Source organism: Dama dama, chromosome 32 (assembly GCF_033118175.1).
Source record: "Dama dama isolate Ldn47 chromosome 32, ASM3311817v1, whole genome shotgun sequence".
Taxonomy (NCBI): Eukaryota; Metazoa; Chordata; class Mammalia; order Artiodactyla; family Cervidae; genus Dama; species Dama dama.
Window position 1 is genome coordinate 42,361,400 of NC_083712.1, and position 21,787 is coordinate 42,383,186.

The following is a 21,787-nucleotide window of genomic DNA, read 5'->3' on the forward strand; positions in this document are numbered from 1 at the left end:
GCCCCTGGGAGCCCCTCCAGGGTCCCCTCTCCGTGTGGGGATCCCCACCTCCCTCTACCAGGGGATGGCCGGGGAAAGAGCTGGAATACAATTCTAACACACCACCTGGGGTGAGGGGCTGGATTCCAAAGCCCTACTCTGGTCAGACGCCCCTCCTGTCTCTCTGGGATGCTGCTCTGAACGCCCCAGCACGTGTTTTCTCGGCGTTACCCGGGGATTTAAAGTGGGGCGCTTGTGTGGCTGCTGGGAATGGTGGGCGTGGCGGGGCTTGCTCGGGGTGCACACTGGGGCTTCTCTGGTCTGGGCTGGTTCCGGGGAACTGGCGGGGAACGCGTGGGGCCCCCAAGGCTTCCCGACCGGGGGGCCCCAGGGTGCTCCCAGCCCCGCCGGGAGCCTCACCTTGGAAAGCACGTCGGGGTTGGGGTCGTTCTGCAGCAGTACAGCGGCCGTCCGCGTGTCGTCGTTGCGGGCCGCGATGTGCAGGGCGGGCAGGCGCACCTTGCCCTTCGTGCCATAGTTGATGAGGTGTGCCACCACGTTCTCGTGGCCCTGCTGCAGGGCCACGGCCAGCGGGGTGAAGCCGTCCTGGCCGGGGCAGAGGAGAGACCCATGTGCACCCACCATCCTGACCGCTCCGGTCCTCGGGGCGGGACACGTGCCTTCAAGCTCAGGGCCCTTGCCCTCGGCCTGGGAGCACCTCCCTCCTCCACGTCAGACGCTGCCTCCTCCCTAATGCCCTCCTTGGCTCCACTTTCATTCTCTGCCATCTCACAGCATGTGTGATAACTTTCCTTTAGCACTTGGCTAATTGTTCCTTTATGACTTGTTCCGAGCGCTTTTACTGGGCGCTTTACTGCCCTGTCTCTCTGCCTCCCTCCCTCGCATGTCATGACCCAGTGTCAGGACAGGGCCCTGAATGGATGGCCGACAATCAGGCCTTCATTCATTTCACAAATATTTCTGAACACCTACCAAATGCTGGAAACCACAGCAGGCACCGAGGTTTCAATTCTGAGCTACTGTTATTAATCTCCTCGGTGTGTACAGGGGCACAGGGCCCCCTGAACTGGAGAAGCAGAACGAAAACAGCCATCTAATCATTGCGTCGTCTGATGCTAAGAGTCAAGAGAAGCTTTGGTTTCATCTACTCCGATTCCGTCATTTCACCAGTGACAAAACTCAGGGTCAAGCGACTTGTCCAAGGGTGTTTGTGGGCTCGGAGCAAGATCTTTATACTTCTTGTAAAGGTCCGAGGCACACCTGTCACCCACACACAGGCATGCCCCCCACCCCTGCAGCCTCCAGTGTTGGCCACAGTGGGAATGACAGATTCATCCCTGCAGTCATTTCTCTGGTATGTGTCTGGGCATCCCACAACAGCCATGACTGTCTCTCAGCCCCCTGCAGGGTCTGACAGTGCCCTGGATGCTCAGCACGACAGAGGATGAATCCCAAGCCCTGTCCCAGGAATCCATGCCCCCATGACCCTGTCCTCCACCCAAGACATGTTCAGCCATGAGGCCACATCTTCTCAAGGTACTTACTTCTGTGGCTACATTCTGATTAGCTCCATTTTCCAGCAAAAATTTAACCACCTCCAAGTGATTCTCTTGTGCTGCCATGTACAGGGGGGTAAAGCCTTTCTGTAAACCAAGAGGAAAAGCCATTGGAAGCCAGCCACGTCCATGCCCGGTGCTAAAACCAGTGCAAAATCCTGCAAACTGAAGGACTGCTCTTCTGACATCCTGTTTCCACCCAGCCCTGGGGCAACATCCCCACCTGAGTCTCCAGCTGTCAAAACTCAGGACACTCTGCAGTTGACATATCGAGGTTACTGCAAAAGGCCACCAGGTGGGGCGACCCTCGCCCCCCCACCCCGCCACAATGACCCTCCATACATAGACGAGCTACATACATACATACATACATACAGCTAAACAAGACACATTATTCAACTCCAGGAACAGGGTCCACAATGACCCTGCCCACCGTGCTCAGAATGCCCACTGAAGCAGGAAAAGGCAAGAAAGTGCTTGGAGACACCTGATCACACCCGGACTCGGCCACACAGTGAGTGTACGCCGTCCCCCCCTCCACTCTCCGGGGTGAAGCAGACGGGCAGCCCCACCAGCCCCCAGGGGCCCGAGCATCACCTGCGACTGGGCGTTGACGTTGGCGCCATAGTTGACGAGCTCCCGGACCACCTCGTCCTGACCCGCCAGGGCGGCGATGTGCAGCGCCGTGTTCCCCTTCTGCAACACAGAGGAGGACAGGAGGTTCCCGGGGCCGGCCGCAGGTCGGGGAAACATGCGCCAGCCCCGGGCGGGCAGCAGGCTTCCTTTATGGCCCCAGGGGGCACACAACACGCTCTCGTGTGCCTGACCCACCAGACCTCGTGAGCGGCACCGGAAGCCCGGGGAGGGAAACGCTTCCTGTTCTCCTGAAAAACACTGCTCTGGAATAAGAGCACCTCCTTCTCAGCTGATCTGCAGCCCGCAGGCTCAGGGGCCCGTCATCGGCAGAGACCCGCTGAAGGACTGCCGGGCAAGTCGGCTCCTTGGACGGCCAGCTCCTTGCAGGCCGCGGCTCTGCAGGACGGCGTGGAGCCCCGTGAAGCGTGGAGCCCCGTGAGGCCCAGAGCTCCGGGACAAAGGAGGCTGCAGATCCCGAGGGCCAGCACCGTGTGCCGAGACGGTAACACCCACCGCCCGGAGGCTGGACCAGAGCGGGCAGGCCATGAGGAGCGTACAGCATCAGGCGGAAGTGGGAGGGTTATGTTGTTGTTGTTTAGTTGCCTAGTCGTGTCCGACTCTTTACAACCCCATGGACTGTAGCCCTCCAGGCTCCTCTGTCCATGGGATTTCCCAGGCAAGAATACTGGAGTGGGCTGCCATGCCCTCCTCCAGAGGATCTTCCCAGCCCAGGGATTGAACCCACATCTCCTACCTTACAGGCGGATTCTTCACCACTGAGCCACCAGGGGAAGCCGGTCAACATAGGTAAAGGGGTGGGGGAGGTAATAAAACGGACTATGTAATGTATGTAGAAGAGAAGAAAAAATACGAAATTGTGTGTGTGTGGGAGGGGAATAAACAAAATAAAATCTGGCAACTGAAAATCCAAAGAAAAACTATGAATCATAAAATACAGAGAGTCAGAGATCAGCAGGCAGGAGAGGAGAGAGTCCTCTTTCCTCAGAAGGACTGCCAGACGAAAGTGAGGGTCACAGCTGTTTCAAAGTCAGCTTTTCAGAAGGCTGCCTGTCTCCACTTCATTTAGTTGTTTTTCTGGGGTTTCATCTTGTCCCTAAAAGCCGGGGCGTAACTTCCTGTTTTTTCACACTGATTAACTTTCTGTAATGTGCTTTGGTTTTAGTCACTGTGGGACTGTGGTTCTTTCTTGCTTCTTCTGTCTGCCCTCTGATGGAGGAGACTGAGGCTTCTGTAAGCTTCCTGATGGGAGGGACTGGTTAAAGTAAACTTTTTAAAAGCTGAGAACTGACAGCAGAGACTAGGAAGCTAGGCCGGTTCTGAGAAGGTGGGCGGACAGGCAGGGTTTCTTGTCTGGCTCCGTCCTGGGTGTGTGTAACTGCACTTTCTGGACAGGCTCGAGTCCTGTAGGCGTCTTTTGTTTCCAGGACACCTCCTCCCTGCCTGGCCCCTTCCTGCTTCCCTGTGAAGTCCCTTTCGCCCACATGACTCTAAGGGCACCCCAGCTCCAGGAGGGGCAGGCACTTGACTACGTCCATCAAATAAGGACCACAGCTGCACCCATCTGGCCCTCTGCTACTTAAGGAGCAGAGATTTCTCATGACCTCACTTTTTCTAGTACAGGCGGCATATCAACTCAGTTCAGTCGCTCAGCCGTATCCGACTCTTTGTGACCCCATGGACTGCAGCACGCCAGGCCTCCCTGCCCATCACCAACTCCCAGAGCCTACTCAAACTCATGTCCATCGAGTCGGTCATGCCATCATCGAGTCGGTGTTACAGCATATAGTTTTTAACGATAATTAGTTTCTAACTAAACTAAGCCACTTGCTAATCCATCTTGGGAAACCCACCAAACTGGGATTTCAAATTCAGCCCATGCGATGGGGCCACTGACCGGTCACTAGGAATCAAGTGTCTCCCCTGGGAGTCTGAGCACCAAATCCAAGCGCCCGGGGGGTGAGGGGCCCCACGTGTCACCGCTGCCCCAGGGCCCCAGGGCTCAGGTTCTGGTCTCTACCGTGTGATGTGATTCAGGCAGGAGTGTCCCCCGGTTACCTCCCGAACTTGTCTTTCCGATTTCTCCCTTTTGATAAGCAAAAGGGTTTTTTTCTCAAATGTCCATCAGAGAGCAAGAGCCAGAAATGAGTATGTAGATACTAATTAATCCTTTTTTCTCAGAAGTCCAAAGAGCCTACATTTAGAGACCTGGGCACTTGGGTCTGACTCACTTCCTGTACCGAGAGGAAAGGGGTGTGGGCCCCAGAACCTTCTCTAGGAATCAGGATGGGACCTCCGGGCCTCCCCACCTAGAAGGAGGCACGCTGTGTCCCTCCATCTATTTGCACAGGCTGAGCACGTGTGTGCCAGGCACCGGGCCAGCTCAGGAGGGGTTTGTCAAATGTTTCTTTCCATCTGCTCCTTCCTGCCTGACCCACGGTAACAGAACCCAACCGTATAAACTGTATAAAGCTAGGGAGGGCTGTCGGGGCCCCGCTGTGGGTCTCAGCCCGTGACATCTTCAGGATCTGGGCCGAGGGCAGCCCAGGAGAGGAAGGGACCCCCCTCCACCCCCCTCCACACACTTGCACATGCTGCAAGGCTCAGGAGGAAGGCCCCCAGCCTCGGGTTCAGAGTCACGGGGAGATGGGTTTTTCTCTGCCCCTCCCTCGGCACGAAGGAACATGCCCTCAAAGCAGCAGGAAAAATTACTTAGCTATATTTGGATCCTCGAAGACCCAGTTTCTCCATTTCCAGGGAGCCCCAGAGCTCGCGGCAGGGAGGGTGACCGCGGTGGGTGCTGACTGAGGGTGGGGGTGGGGTGGGGGTCAACGATGTTCCATCACCACCAGCCTGGATGCTCAGCTGGCCTCTGGAGGTGGAGGTGGGAGGCAGGGAACACATTTGCTTCACGCTTTTAAAATTTCTAAGCACAGTTTAGGAATCTATATTGGTTTTGGCTTTTCAGTCGTGTCTTTTTTTAATCTTGCTCCTGCTTGCGAGACCCATTACAATTCTCCAATCTGTTGTGATTCTTGCTTTGCCCACGGTTTCAGCTTCACTCTTTTTTTTTCAAACTCTCTCTGTTGGGCCCTCAGAAACCACGCCAGCTTATATCACTTCTATAAATAACAAAGACACTCCAAGTGCTCGCTTGCAAAATACCAATCAAAGGGGGAAGCTCGGAGCTCGTAAACGTGCTGAAGCGTACTGTTTCTACAGCTCCTGGGGGGATGCCAGAGAAGGCACAGCCGCACTGGCCCCCACAGCCGGTCAGATGGCCTTGTGCTTGCAGGCTGGTAGGCGAGAGCATCAGGAGAGAAAGAGCCATGCACCCTTCACCCACAGAAGAAGCAGGTGGAGACGACCAGTATCCGTCATTTGTTTGCTGTCCAGTTGCTAAGTCGTGTCTGACTCTTTGCGACCCCAAGGACTGTAGCCCACCAGGCTATCCTCCACTATCTCCCGGAGCTCGCTCAAATTCACTCCCATCGAGTCACTGATGCCATCCAACCATCTCATCCTCTGTCGTCCCCTTCTCTTCCTGCCCTCAATCTATCCGAGCATCAGGGTCTTTTCCAATGAGTCAACTGTTTGCATCAGGTGGTCAAGGTACTGGAGCTTCAGCTTCAGCATCAGTCCTTCCAGTGAATGTTCAATTTGTCATGGGGTTAGAAAATACAACACCCTGTACACGTTCAGAAAGAGCAAGTCAGTCTATTTCACCCGTGAGATCTCTTCACCTTCGGGAAATGACATGAAAATTACAGAATTCTACCTCAGAGATGATTCTACTTTCATAATATTTTGGTAGCTCACTTCATAACCATAAATTATGTCTGTTCTCTACGTGTTGTTCTTCTTGTTCTCAGCTCGCGAGGCAGCAAAACGCTTGCTGTGTGAAACAAATCAGCGCTGTGCTCAAGGCCACGTTAAATAAACAGCAAATGAAAAATAAGACAGAGAGGGGACCAGCCAAGGGGGAGAAACCACAGGACTTACATAACAAAGGGAGAGGAAGAGGAGACAGTACTGAACACGGTAAACAGAGGCGACTTTTTGATTTAATGTTGTTTGTCTTTAAATGCTGGCTGAAGGGTGCTGAATACACAAATAAGATGCATAAGAAGTGAAACGGATTTCGCAACATGTATCAATGCACTGCAACCTGTACCAATGCATCCATTTCATGATTGTAGTTTCTGGACTTGAGTCACCAGTGTTTATAATCTACCGCTTTGGGGGGAAGCCTCCTGTTAAGACAGGTGTGATGTCAGCCGTGCTCAGAGTAAAAGAGAACTCTGTCTGCTGTTCAACGGACCGAGTAAAGAGAGGAGACGGGTTTGGAAGTGATCAAGGAGCAGGTTCTCGAAATGATCAAGAACCTGCTGGAGAAGGATGAATGGGAGGGATGTGGATTCTTCCGAAACCCTCACAAATGACACAGTTGCCAATACTTATTGATTTCTTTCTATGTAGACATTTTCTATATAGTACCATGTTTAATTTTCATACCAATCCTCCAACTAACTATCAGAATCTCCATTTTAAATGTGAGTAAACTACGGCCTCTCACTGGTAGAGTCGCTCACTTAAGGTCACAGAGTATGAAGCACCTCAGTGAGGATTTGGACACAAGGACCTTCCAGTGCTCTCAGCCTGGGACAGCATGAAGCCCCTGGGAGAGGGTTGTGTTTTTAGATTTATAGTCTCGCGATGAGGAAAAAGGCACCCAGAATTTTTGTGGAAAGGGGATGCTGTGCTTTCCAAGTGACTTCAGGGGCTCATAGACCTAGGAAGCGACTGGAAGAAGGAGACAAATTCTGAAGCAGGACTGGGTTTCTGTCATGAAGGACTGGTTTCTACGGCTTGAGGGTTTGGGGCAATACGTGAATATCAGGGGAAAGCTCTGGCTCCCCAAGAGACGTACCTTGGTTGTGGTTTCCAGGATGATCTCTTTGTGCAGAAGTTCAACCACCATCTTCACATGGCCTTCTTTAGAGGCCAGATGCAAGCCATTCAACCCATTCTGTGGAGAGCAGAGAGGCAGGGAGGGTGGGGTTAGAGGGTCTGTGTGTCCTGCCGGTCCATGAGGCTGGACCGAGGCCCCTGCCCCCGAGGGAAAGTGAAAGGGATGGAAGGGGAGACCCGAGGGACCCCAGAGGGGTGTCTACACAGGCTCAGGACTGAGCCAGGCCGGCTCCAGAGCAGGGTTTCTGTAGCGAGTCAGATGGAAAGAAAGAGGGTGGTAACAAGCCCCCCACCCCCCGGGTGTGAGTGAAGTGTGGGAAGCTCTCATAAAACCAGCAGCAACCTTGAAATTCACATCTTGGCTGGGCACAGGCACCACTTAACTGGGATGGTCTAGCTTTAACCCCCTGGTTAATTTTCACAGCAGCAACCAGAAACAGCAAAACAGCAACACCCGGGCCTCCTAAGCATTTGTAGAGCTAGACATATGTTTAGTAAAATAATGCATTTTGAAAGAACGTCATCTGAAAACTAAATACCACCAATCATCCCGCTATAAGATTTCCTCCACAGAAGAGTTAGTATTAAAATAGCCCTTTACGGGAATTCCCTGGCAGTCCAACTGTTAGGGCTTCTTGATTTCACTGCCGAGGGTGTGGGTTCAATCCCCGGTCAGGGAACTAAAATCACACAACCTTTGCAGTGTGACCAAATAATAAGAATAGTAAGATAAAGCCAATAATTTATTTAAAAAATAGTTCTAGAGTATATCATAAGTCTGAGAGAAAAAGTATATGATATCATTTATATGTGAAATCTAAAAAATAATACAAATGAATCTCTTTCCAAAACAAATAGACTCACAGGCACAGAATAAATGTATGGTTACCAAAGAGGGAGTTGGGGAGGGATAAACTGGGAGTGTGAGGTTAACAGATACAAACTACTATACATAAAATGGATAAACAGCTAGGATTTAATGTATAGCATGGGGCTATATTCAACATCTTGTAATAACCTATTATGGAAAAGAAACTGAAAATATATGTAAATATATATATAGGGCTTCCCAGGTGGTGCTAGTGGTAAAAAACCTGCAAGCAGGGGAACACATGTAAATCCATGGCCGATTCATGTCAATGTATGGCAAAAACCACTACAATATTGTAAAGTAATTAGCCTCCAACTAATAAACATAAATGGAAAAAAAAAAAAGAACCAACAAGCCAAAGCAGGAGGTGTAAGAGATGCAGGTTCCATCCCTGGGTCGGGAAGATCCCCTAAAGGAGGGCATGGCAACCCACTCCAGTATTCTTGCCTGGAGAATCCCAGGGACAGAGGAGCCTGGCAGGCTATAGTCCATGGGGTCACAAAGAGTCAGACATGACCGAAGCGACTTAGCACACACACATATATAATTGAATCACTTTGGTATATACCTGAAACTAACACAATATTGTAAATCAACTATACTTCAATGAAATAAAATAGCCCCTTAGCCACCATGGCATTTCAAATAGGACCAAAACTTGCCTGACAGTTAAATTTTAGGGGAGAGAAAAAAAAACAAGCAGACATTTGACATTTTTCAGGCCCAACCATCAGTCCACGAAAGCAGAACTCTCTCTCAGTCAGCAGTTGAAGCTCCAGCTGCTCTGGTGGAGCTCCTCCGGGCCCTAGAGTCAGGAGCCAGCACAGCTCCAGTGGTCCCCCTCTGCCTCTGATTCTTCTGCCCTTGCACAGATGCATCGAAACTTCCTGGCAAAAGCTGAATTCAAAGAGAGCTACTCAGAGCATAGTCATGTATGGATGTGAGAGTTGGACTATAAAGAAAGCTGAGTGCAGAAGAATTGATGCTTTTGAACTGTGTTGTTGGAGAAGACTCTTGAAAGTCCCTTGGACTGCAAGGAGAGCCAACCAGTCCATCGTAAAGGAAATCAGTCCTGAGTGTTCACTGGAAGGACTAATGTTGAAGCTGAAACTCCAATACTTTGGCCACCTGATGAGAAGAGCTGACTCGTTTGAAAAGACGCTGATGTTGGGAAAGATTGAAGGCAGGAGGAGAAGGGGAAGACAGAGGATGAGATGGTTGGATGGCATCACCGACTTGATAGACATGAGTTTGGGTGGGCTCCGGGAGTTGGTGATGGACAGGGAGGCCTGGCATGCTGAGGTTCATGAGGTCGCAAAGAGTCTGACACAACTGAGCGCCTAAATTGAACTCAGAGCAGAGATAAATGATGACGTGATGGCTGTCAGTTCCAATGGAGAAGGCAATCCTGGCTCCACATAGAGAATGGTTTTCATCAGTCAGTGATCTCCACCCACCTCCTTCCCGACCAGAAATTCTCCCTTCTTCCCACTTTCCCCTTCCTGTCTCCTCTGCTGCTCAACCCTGTTCTCACACGTCCCCTTTCAGGGGCTGCCCCAGGGCCACCTCAGGCTCTGGCCGATAAGAAAGACCCTCGCCACCAGGATGGAGGGACTTGGTTCCCGCTGATGAGAGCGGAGGAGTCCCTGGCTCAGCCACCTTCAAACACCTCTGCAGCTCCACCTCGGGGTCCCGAAACATCCACTCTCACTTTGCATCCGGGCATCATTTTCAGAAGATTCCAATTAAAGCACAAATATCCTGCCTGGGAGTGGTAGTGTTCCCACCCGTGAACAGATGGGTCCTGTTGCTTTGCTAAAACCACCGAGGAAAGTACTGAGCGATCACTGCAGGCACACAACGCAGGTGCCTCACGACGGGAGAGGGGACCGGAGAGCAAAGACGTACATCAGGGTCTTGGATGCCGCAAACACAACAGGTGCCTTGGGGGTCAGAAGACAGCCGAGAGCAGGCTTGAGGGCAGCCTTACCTACTTCCTATTAGATCAGCCCCACCCTGCACCCTGAACAGAGTGCAGTTGGCCAAATCTTTGCCCATCAGCACAGCCAGCCTTGCTGGTGGGGGCAGGGATGTGGAAGGGGTGGGAGGTGGGTGATCTGAGAGCCCAGGCAATTTTTCCTCTTGCGTGCTTGCTAAGTTGCTTCAGTCATGTCCGACTCTTTGCAACCACATGGACTGTAGGCCGCCAGGCCCCTCTGTCCATGGGATTCTCCAAGAATACTGGAGTGGGTTGCCAGGTCCTCCTCCAGAGAATCTTCCCAACCCAGGGATCGAACCCGCGTCTCACATCTCCTGCATTGGCAGGCAGGTTCTTTACTACTAGCGCCAGCTGGGAAGTCCATTTCCTCTGGCAAATGCATGCCTGAAAATCTCCATGAGATTTCTTCCTCTTGCAGATTTTGGATAGCATGATAGAGAGGGTCCAAAACTGTGAATTATTCACACCCCAGTGTGAATGGGTTGATCAGACAGAAGCCAGGTCAGAGCCAGTTTGGGTCACAGAAAGGGAGAGACTAGTTGAGAGTCAGAGAGCAGTTTGTTACTAGAGGAATCTGGGGGAGGAGGAAGAGCTTGGGGTTGAAGCACACCAGCCCCGTTCAAATCACTTTGCGAAACACAAACTTACAGAAAAGCGATTTGTCAGGTGACCTGCTAGTGGCCCCAGGAGCCACTCTCTCCAGCTTTGCATCCTGACCCAGTACTGGGGTGGGTCTGCACAGCAGAAGACCCCCTCCCTCCCCAGCACTGTGATCTGCAATCCCGTCTACACACCCAACAGCCACCTAGTCTGGAAGGTTTGGGGTGCTGAGCGCAGGCAACTTGTGGTTACGTGGGTACTCAGGATGGCGCGTGTGGCCGTGGGAATCGCAGTCTGCTCACTGCAGGGGTCTCGGCTGTGGTTGTGTGTGTGCATGTGTGTGTGTGCGTGTCTGTGTGTGTGTTGACTGCTTGAGTTTCAGCAGTGCTGTGGGTTGCAGTCACCTTCTGCGGGCAGTTACTGGCCCTGAATATGCCTCAAAGCTGGGGAAGTGGCAAGTCTAGAAGGAAAACACTCATGTTTGCTGCTAAAGCCCCAGGGTGACTGTCCCTGCTGTTTGGAGCCACAGGGTCAGCATGCTGTCTGCCCGGAGAAGGCTGGTGGCCAGCAGGATGCTGGAGATCCCTGGATGCTGAGGAAACGGAGGCCCAGAGTGGTCAAATGACTGGCTCAAGTCACACAGCCTTTCTAGGGCACTGCCACAGACAGAGCTAACCCGGATTCCCCAGAAGAGAGGGTTTGGGTTTTTGTTTCTTTTCAACCTGAGGAACTACTGTTTCTTTTCATAGATGATGAAAGCACAGTTTCCCTTTGTGATTACCAGGCAGCCTAGAGGGACTTCCCAGTCACCGTAAGCATCCCTGTGGGGCTGGCCACGACTGCTGTAGATGGTCCCCAGGATTTTACTCATTCACTGCCCTGGTCCCAGGGAAGCCCCTCTGCTTCCTCCTTAAATCACATGCCCCTCCCGAAGCTGCACTCTGGCAGAAGACAAGGGATGGCCTAAATAGATCCGCGTCTCCAATAGCTTTACTCAGCTTCCACCTCAGCTCCTGGTTCAAAGATATCTTCTTGATGGCTTCATTTTTCTCACCTTGTCTTTGATCGTTTCTAACACAGTCACCCTAAGGTACTTTCAAGTCCATTTCTGGGATGATCTGAATCCAACGCCCTCACCAGGAGCCCAGGGTAAGCCCCACGTGGCACAGCTACAAGTATGCAAAAAGGCTCCAGAGTTTTGCGCAGAGTAAAATCACACAGGTCACGGCTGCGACAAACTCCTGTCCCAGCTACAGTCGCTTCAGGCCGAGCACACACTTCATCTGCTTCAGCAGACGTTTACTGAGGACCTATTCCGTGCGTGGCACCATGCTAGGGAGGCCTGAAACACAAACCCTGAGTCTCGAAGGACTCAGTTTTATAGAGAAAAGAGATGCATAGACAAATGCGAAGTCATGTGAAAAACACCCCCAATGCAGGTATAGGACACCACGTAGCACAGACGAGAAAGGAGTTGCTTGGTTAGGGGGTCAGAAAGCTTCACGGAGGTCTTTTCAGGGCAGTCTGCACACAGTCAGGGGTGCAAGTCCATTGACAACGGCAAGGTGCATTCGAATTCCAAACCCATGAGCTCAGATGCTAGAAACCTTGTCCCCAGCCAGTCTCATCAAGTGCCCTCCTCTTTCTTCTGTGAAGCAGCTGAATACAAGGGGTGCACAAACCCCCAGACCCACTGCAGCAAGTCTTCTTCAGTAGGTGGCCTCAGTGGGTGGATGACCGTTCACCTCCAGCAGCTGAAGTCACTGCAAGCCTGAAAATGCGTTCACCACAGATGTTCACGAAGAAGGTTGTGCAATAGACTCTTTAGAGGCACAGCTAGTTTGTATAGGAGACTCCTTTCAGTATTTCAAGAGTTTTTTTTATGAATAAACACCTCATTTCATCCTACCTGTTTCTTTCAGCAGATTTGTTATTGCTCAAATCCAAAGATGGGGAGGGTGCAAATTCTGGGAGCTTCTTGTTCTTAGCTTTAACTATGGACAGAGTTAAAATCAGGATCTGTGTGCTGTATTGGAGTTAAATTGAGGTTCAAGTCGTTCAGTTCAGTCACTCAGTCATGTCCAACTCTGCAACCCCATGGACTGCAAGCATGCCAGGCTTCCCTGTCCATCGCCAACTCTCAGAGCTTGCTCAAACTCACATCCATCGAGTCAGTGATGCCATCCAACCATCTCATCCTCTGTCATCCCCTTCTCCTCCCACCTTCAATCTTTCCCAGCATCAGGGTCTTTTCTAATGAGTCAGTTATTCACATCAGGCGGCCAAATTACTGGAGTTTCAGCTTCAGCATCAGTCCTTCCAATGAACATTCAGGGCTGATTTCTTTAAGGATTGACTGGTTTGATCTCCTTGCCGTCCAAGGGACTCTCAAGAGTCTTCTCTAACACCACAGTTCAAAAGCATCAATTCTTCAGTGCTCAGCTTTCTTTATAGTCCAACTCTCACATCTATACATGAGTACTGGAAAAGCCATAGCTTTGACTAGATGGAACTTTGTTCGCAAAGTAATGTCGCTGCTTTTTAATATGCTGTGGTCATATCTTTTCTTCCAAGGAGTAAGCATCTTTTAATTTCATGACTACAGTCACCATCTGCAGTGATTTTGGAACCCAAAAAAATAAAGTCTCTCACTCTTTCCATTGTTTCCCCATCTATTTGCCAGGAAGTTGGCTATAGGTAAAGGCTGCTGAGTCTTCCTTGAACCTTTTCAGCTGGTCCAGCTAACCCGACAATGACTCCACTCCATGCCGAATAGCAGACAGGCTATCGAGGGGGATTGTGGGGGAGAAATCATCTATTTCTTCACTCAAATAACTGGGTGTAGAAGATAAACAAGAAGGAGATGGCGGGATATTAGAGGAAAAGGTTCCGCTAAATTAGAAGCCGAGGAGCAAAGCAGTAGCTACTTGTGGCCATTTTTTTTAACACATGACTTTCTCAGGCAAACGCCAGCCTGCCAAATTCCTCTTCTTAAGGACACTTGCTTCTGGGTCTCCACCGACACACGTTAGACCAACTGATTTTGTCCCACAGCCCCTGCCTGCTCTGCTGTTTTTCTTTCATTACTCTTTTCCTCTCCTTTGCTTCAGTTTCGATCATTTCTGTAGACTGATCATCACGTTCTTTGATTCTTTTCTCAGCTGAGTTCAGTCTACTCTTGGGCCTGTTGAAGAAATTTCTCATCACCAAGAAACTTTTTTTTTTTAAATTTCTAGCATTTCATTGGGCTCTTTCTTACAGCTGGGGCTTCTCTAGTGGCTCAGACGGTAAAGAATCTGCCTGTAATGCGGAAGATGTGGGTTCAAACCCCGGGTTGGGAAGACCCCCCTGGAGAAGGAAAAGGCAACCCACTCCAGTATTCTGGCCTGAAAAACTCCATGGACAGAGGAGCCTGGTGGGCTACAGTCCATGGGGTCGCAAAGACTGGGACAGAACTGAGTGATGAACACCTTTCTACAGTTTTCCCCACTCTGCTAAAACTTCCTCTGTTCGCAAATGGTGTCCATTTTTCCTACCAGATCCATATTAAGCACAGGTGAAGTCCATCTGATAGCTCCAACACCCAGGTCATCTCTGAGTCTGGCTCTGTTGATGGCTTTGTCTATTGACAACGCTTTGCTCTCTCTTACTTTGTGTGTATAGTAATTTTTAATTGAGTGCCAGACATCATACTCAGAAGAACAGTAGAGACTGAAGTAATTGTGCCTGGAAATGGACATGCTTCTTCTTCTTTTTCTGAGAAGCTGTTGGCACAGGAGTGAAGGTGGGGGAGCTGAGTCAATCCACTCAGGAGTTGGCCTGCACCCGGGTGTTCTGTGACCCCTGGTGCACACAGCCTTTCATAGGCTGCTGTCCCCTTGAGTCCAGAGCTGGAGTTGGGACGTCAGAGGCCTGTTCTGTGTTCCTGATCTCCCCTCAGCTTCCAGCCCATCCTGGTATGCCTGTGCCTCCACTGGGGTCTTTCTCCACACTCTTGCCCCCCTCCCTGCAGCCCTATGTTCTTCCTTGTTACAAGGCTGGAGTACGGAGCTTCTCTTCTGTCCTGGTCCAGCTTCAGTCTTAGGCAGGCTTTGCTCTTGGACCTCAAAGGTGGAGGTGTTTAGTTTTATTTTTTCCCATTATTTTCCCCCCTTTTCTCCGTAGCAGCAAAACTTGCCTTGTCTCTGTACTTGGTGTTGAGTGACATTTCCTTGCTCTTCCTCCCCTAACACAAGCAGATCTCTGCTTTTTCTTGGTACAAGACAGTTACTGGCCCCAGTTTCCCGCCCTCCCTAGGGGTACAGAGGTTGTGACCACCCCCCCCCCCCCTTTCCTGCAGGGGTCTCTGCCTGTGTCCTGGGGCTGGAAGGTCTCCCACCCTCACCAAAAGCAGAGGCAGTTTGACTCTACTTCTTCCCTCGAGACGGGATTTCTGCCTGGGGTCCGAAGGGGAGAGGGTCTGTTTTTGCTTCACATAAAGGAAGAGTCTGGAAAGCAGGCAAGGCTTTGTCTGTGGTCCCCTCCACCCGGATCCCACAGCCATAGGCAACACCCGTTCTCCTGTCGTGAGCTCTCTGCTCACCAGGGATGCTTTCTGATCTGATTCACTCCAGTATTTCTCAGGAGCCCCTGGTGGAGGCCTGAGGTTCCAGACACACTGCAGCCACGCTGGCTTGTTAGCCAAGAATCTGGTAAGACTTAGGCTTTATGGCAACTGCTTTTCTCTCCTACATCTACCAAAACTGAAACAGGGGCCTCTCCTAGGAGGGCTTGTCCCTTTTGAGAATTCAGCCAACCTTGTTGCCTTGCGATCTCAGCCTTCTGATAGGCTTAGGGAAAACTGTCATTCTGAAGAGTATCCAGGCTTTTTTTGCTGTTAGGGTGGGAGCAATGTTCTTCGAAGCTTTTTACATCCTAGAAACTCTATCCTGAGTCTCTGAGGCCACCTGGCCTCCATATGATCTTCTCCCACATGGTCTGAACACAGCAGACAACCATTTTAGGATCTTTCTGGCAAAAATATTCATGCCAAGCATGCACACCTGCAGTTTTTCATTTGCCTTTGCTCTTTTTTTTTCAGGTAAAATGTCAATTTAGTGGGTTCTTCTGAGCAGCAATCTGTCTGATGCGAGGGAGCGGAGATCTCAGCCAGGCTGTGTTTCTTTTAACATTTTTAAGAAGAAAGGGAAAAAAAATCATTCAGCCTGAATGATTTAATTTGCAGTATTTTCTTGTACCAACTGTGAAAAATTCCACTGGCAAAACAGACAACTCTAGACATTTGTTCTCAGCAAATGATCCCTCTGTTCCACGTCTCTGATTGCCCCAATTACGCTAATTGATTTCTCAATGTACAAATACAGTAGATGTGTCACAGGCAATTCAAACTCTCGTCCTGTCCAGAGTAGAGGACTGCTCCAAATGGAGAGGCCATGGTGTCTGGAGACCCTTTGCCTCTTTGGAAACTCCAGGAATACCTCCAAGGCTGGTGCTGGCGTGCTTGCGTGGACACGTTCTGTTCCACACCTTTTCTCACACTTGATGAGTATTTCACTGGCACACTCAGCCAGTCCTGCCCCCAAGGGCACAGTTTCTGGCTATGTCCTAAGGACTTCATGCCCACCTGCCCCTCCCACCCCACTGCCCCCCCCCAAACTCATGATTCTAGTCCCTACCCCTTTTCTCTGAGCTAAGCGATGTCTGCTCCTGTAGCAACTGGGAAGCATGGCCTTTTTATTCATAAACACCTACTACCTTACTATTGATTGGGCTTATCAGATTAATTTTGGCTGCCCTACCGCCAGAAGTGATGAAGCCCTGGGCAGGGGAAGCTTTGATGGGGAAGGAAAGGAGTGGAGTCCTGGAAGAACAGACCAGAGTAGTGGCAGAGAAAGCCAAGAAGCCAAGGACCCCGGAGGGGAACAAGAAGAAGCCGGGGAGGGGCTTTCAGGTAACTTGCCTTCAGGTGGTCAGCAAAGAGTGAGAGTCTCTCCCATAAAGGAAAAGGACGTGCACACACAGGATCATACCCCTAGTTCTTCTATGTTACACCCTACTTTCCCACTCAGTCTGGATCCTCTATTAGCTTGCTCTATCTGTTCAGAGAAGGTAAGTACTCTACTCTATGTTACAGAAGCTTAATTCCCTGAATAACAACCTGCTGATGCATTTGTGACCTCTGGCTTTGCTCTATTATTGGTTCTTATTTGTGGAGCAAGATCACTGACATTATATATTTGCAGGTCTGCAGCCCTGAAACAGAGCAGGAAATAAGAATCTAAATGGGGCGCCGGAAACAAAAAGGTCGACATGGTGGCTATCCTGCCTCTGAATCCTTTAATTTATGGGGAATAGGGAAAGGGTCAGGGAAGAAGGAGAGGCAGAGACCATGGAAACCAAAGGCCAAGGAGATGGTGAGCAACCTGAGGTGATGGGGAAGGAGAGATGAGGTGACTGTTATCCTGGGCTCATGAGATAAGGGCTTGGACTAAGCTGCTGACAAAGAAATGACTACAACAATGTAAATCTTGGGGCCTCTCCTCAAATTGCCTGCATTAGGTTTTCAGCCTAAACAGAAACAAAATCGAAAGGGAACAGGAATGTCCCCATCTTCCCTTTTCTTCCTCTCCCTTCCCTCACACCGCTCCCCCTCCCCCAATCCAGCCAGAAGATGCTGGCATCTGAGCATGCAGGATGATGAACCAGAGGGGTGCCCTGCAGAGGCATCTGAGAAGGAGGTGGGGGCTGCTCTGGAGTGCTTGGGAGGTGGGTACATAGAGCAAATAAACAAGTATGTTGAAGGTGATGCACATCAGTGGAGTCAGGCTGCTCACTGTCTGAAGAAATTTAAACCTGGAAAGAGGAAAGGTTAGGAAGAGCCCTGAGGTCTTGGATTAAAACTAGAAGTATTGGCCTGATCTCATGGATTTTTAAACACACACACACAGACAGATGTAGACATCATTATAGATGTGTGCACACACACAAAAGCAGCAGCAATGGGCACACTGAGAGACCAGATTTTGGTGTCTACATACCAGGCTCCACCCAAGAAACAGAGGCCTTGGAAAAGCGGCTGATTCAGCACTGGGGGAGGGAAAGTACAAAACGATGCTGACATAACTTCTGCCCTAAAGTAAAGAAATCAAAGAATGATGCAGACACGTCAGAGAACACAGAAGCCAGCTTATTGAAAAGCCTGCTAGTGGCCTGATTGAAATTTGATCATCCGAGAGTATCAGACTACAGCCCATCAAATGAACTCTTGAATCTGAACAGGTATAAATAAATAATGAAAAAATGAATCAGTAAGAAATAAGGGAAAGCTTATCCTTCAGTGGAATAACAGCTAATAAGTGTGGGAGGAATGATGAAGATGGAAAAGCATTCTTTGAAACCATCACAGTGGTAACCGATGCAGGTAGAACCAACCATGTTTGCCAAGAATGGTGGCTGGAAGTCTGATGAGGAACAGGCTATTGGCAATACATGAGAATATTCTTCCCCAAGAAAACACTGAGCAACCACAAAGGGAAAAAAAATCAATGATTTTACAGAAGAAAAATTTGGCAGACACCAATATCAAGGTGAACATCCTCGGATATGGAAAGAGAGCTTGATTTCTACAGGATCCTGCCAAGAGTGCATGGCCTCAGCCTGGTCACCAGGAAACGTCTGCGGACACAACCAGGGTTCAAAGTACAGGATGGAAGACAGTCAAGAAGATGAGACGGGCCAAGACTGAGGAAGCATTCCAGATTGAAGGAGACCCATAAGACGTGACAAGTGAGCCCAAAGTGCACTCCTTGAGAGATCCTGTATTATGCGGGAAAGTGTCCTGACTTTCGCATGGTACCCACCGGATGTTTAGCAGTGATGGGGAATGACACCATCTCTGTACCTCTTACACATCAACAGACAGGAAAGGTCAGAGGATCTGGGTGACGGAGGAGTCTTTGTACTGTTCATGGAACTTTTCTATAGGTGCGGAAATTTAAAATTAAAAAAAAAAAACAAAGTCAGGGACTGGGTAGGAGGGAGCCATGGGGTGAGAGTAGCAGAGGCTGTCGGAGAAGCCGAGGCAGAGCTGAGGATGACTCTGGGTGCTGGCTGTGGTGGGAGAGGATGGGCAGCCCACTGGGGTCCCTGCACATCTAGGACCAGAGACGGTGTGGGAGGCTGAGCACACACATCCCTGAGTTCTGCAGGCCCAAGGGGTGCCACCTTTACCAGAGTCTAGAGACCGTTCCAGGCTGGAAAGTCCAGAGAGCAGCCTAAGCCGTGCGTGGGAACCAGCTGATGGGAGGGCAGGCCCCCCGCCCGCAGCCTCCTCCTGACCCGGATATCGTGTGACTGCTTGATGGGAAAGGTCTGCTAAAAATACATGATCCTGGATCTAACGCATCGGAAGCCAGAAAGAGCCGACGTGATGGCTGTCACCCTGGCGGGAAATCACCCTTCGTCTCTTTCGCCAGCCGGTCTCTGGTCCAGGACCGCGGAAGGGAGGAGAAGCTCAGAAACCGGGAGGAAGGCGCAGGGTCTGAGAGGAACGCTCAGAGCCAGCTCTGAGCACGCCCCTCCTCTGCTCTATCACAATCAGAGTTTATCTCCTGACCCAGGTACTGCTTCTGATTCTGGTTTACTGGATATTCACAAGGAAGGAAACACCCGAATGCTTTTCATTATCTTAAGAAGGAAAAAAAAAAGAAACCCACACGTCTTTGCAAGCTCTGGGAAGAGATGCTTCAACCTGGTCCCTTGGCCGCTCCTCACTGGACACACACCTGGGCAGCCTCCCAGCTCAGCCGCCCAGCAGCTGCAGGGGCGGGAGGCCCCTAGGGACAGGCCAGAAAGGGTGAGCTCAGGGCAATGAGACAATGGGACTCTGACATGCAGCTCAGCCGCTAAGAAAACCTCCTGTGGACTGGAAAGAGTGTCCACGTCCAAGATCTCGGCCTCCCTTCGAAAGGATAAAAAGAGCCAGCCCTTCAGAAGCAGGGGAAGGACATCAGATACCGAACGAAGGCCTCTCAGCTGTCCTCCTAATGTCTAGACATGTCACTTCACCTCCGGGGCCTTTGTCTGTGAGTCTTCAAAATGGCAGGCCTGTTTCCTCTTTTTTAAAAAAAAAAATTTTTTTTAATATTTATTTATTTGGCTGCAACAGGTCTTAGTTGTGGCATGCGGGATCTAGTTCCCCGACCAGGGATTGAACCCGGGCCCCCTGCATTGGGAGCGTGGAGTCTCAGCCACTGGACCACCAGGGAAGTCCCAGCTTGCTTCCTCTTAATTCCACAATTCCAGAATCAAACAGTTGTATGCACTCTCAGAAGACAATCAAGAGATATGTTTCTGCATGCAGAGATGCAGAGAAAGATACAAGACTCATGACAAATTGCTCACAGTGATTTGAGGGACGTGGGGGCAGAAGGGGAGACTTCCAGAAGACCGACTTTCTATATTTCTATCAAGGGTGACTTTTTCAGCAACCACCCTATATTCATCTGTTGTTAAATTAAAAATCACGAAACAATGAAACCTAGGAAGATGGTTCTCACAAATGCCAAAAACGTGCCTATTAGAGAATTCACATTCGAGTGTCAACGATGCCAGAACAAATTCACACACCTGCTCTATTCTACTTGGAAAGAAAACGAACTGTGTTTACATTTCCTCTGTTAGCCAGGGAGATAAATCCTCTTCCAAGGCCCAGATCCCATGTCATTTTCCTCTCTGAATTTCTTTGTCTCTCTCTCATCCGCCCCGCCTCCCCCCCCCCACCCCCCCGCCCCACACACACACACTGTATTCCCAGCTCCCAAAGTTAGTCGCTCTCCCGACCATATCCCCAGGGCACTTGATGACCTTATCACTGCGCCTACCAGCTCTCGAGTCTCTGTCCCCAAGTAGGACTGTCTGCAGAGTCCCGCTTCTCACTGTACCTCTGATCCCAGCCTGGGGCCTGGGCACTCACTGTGTTCTCCCCAGGCATTGGCGGAACTGAACTCACATGCTTGCAACCCGACACGCACACAGACCTATCTTTCTTTTCAGTCTCTCGAAACGAAGATGGCACATCTGGTCTTCACGTTATAAACTCAGAGCAGTCAAACCACCGAGTGGACTTTGGAAGCTGTGCTTTCCTTGTGAAGCATTCCAGATCATTCCTGATGATGCTGTCAACCTTTCTCATCCCTAGGATCCCAGAGATGTCCCCACTGTTGCTACCAGTGGGCACCTTTATTTGCCCGAAGCGGTCTGTTGACTCTTCCTTCACCAGGAGGGAAGGAAAATGAAAATAAAACCAGCACAAGGAAGGCCGCCCAGAGAATGGGGGCGCTCGCTGCACAGTCAGCCTGTCCTCAGAGTTCAGTGTTGGGAGACCCTGGCTCCAGCCCAGGAAGCCTCTTCGCCTCTCTGCCGACCTTACTAATCAAGCACCTGCTCTATCATCCACCCCAGGAGGGTGATGCAGGCCTTCAAAGTGGGTGTGCCTGGAGGGGCTTGAGAAAGCGGAGACGTCGGAGAACTGAAACCTGCGATTCTTAAGCACCATGGGTCACCCTGACTCCAGTCAAGCAATCAGCTTCCTTTCAAACGATAAATTAGTCACTGTAATTAGCAAGATGAACATCAAATAGCTCATTTCTGCCGCGATGCAGAAGTAATTTACCTATTTAAAATAATTCAGGGGAAGGAGGTTTTCAGGTTCTGTCTTTTTCACAAACATCTTTCTCTGGTGGAAACTGTCCCTGGAACTGGACGCTGGGGTATCTGGCGCTCCCCTCATTCACCTGCACTTCCCCACCTCCCCAGGACCACCTCTCTCCCATGTGGGGGCTGCAATTACACATCCTTCCCCTCTCCTCATCACTAATCCAGAGCTGCATGCTTCCAGAAAGCTTGTGCGTGGGCTCAGCCGCTTCAGTCGTGTCCAAATCTGCGACCCCACGGACTGTAGCCCACCAGGCTCCTCTTGTCTGTGGGATTCTCCAGGCAAGAACATTGGAGTGGGTTGTCATGCTCTCCTCCAGGGCATCTTCCTGATCCAGGGATCGAACCCAGGTCTCCTGCACTGCAAGTGGATTCTTTACCCATGAGTCACCTGAGAAGCCCACCAGAAGGCTCAATGTGTTA

General features: G+C 50.5%; 1 protein-coding gene across 1 annotated transcript in view; it reads right to left on the minus strand.

The window, feature by feature from the left end:
* ANK1 (ankyrin 1) overlaps positions 1-21,787 on the minus strand; it is a 109,418-nt gene that overhangs the window by 72,177 nt on the left and 15,454 nt on the right. The window contains exons 3-6 of the mRNA XM_061134437.1: positions 7,141-7,239; positions 2,154-2,252; positions 1,545-1,643; positions 400-585 (exon numbers count right to left, since the gene is read on the minus strand). Of these exons, the coding sequence (XP_060990420.1) occupies positions 400-585; positions 1,545-1,643; positions 2,154-2,252; positions 7,141-7,239 (483 nt within the window). The remainder of the gene's footprint in view (positions 1-399; positions 586-1,544; positions 1,644-2,153; positions 2,253-7,140; positions 7,240-21,787) is intronic.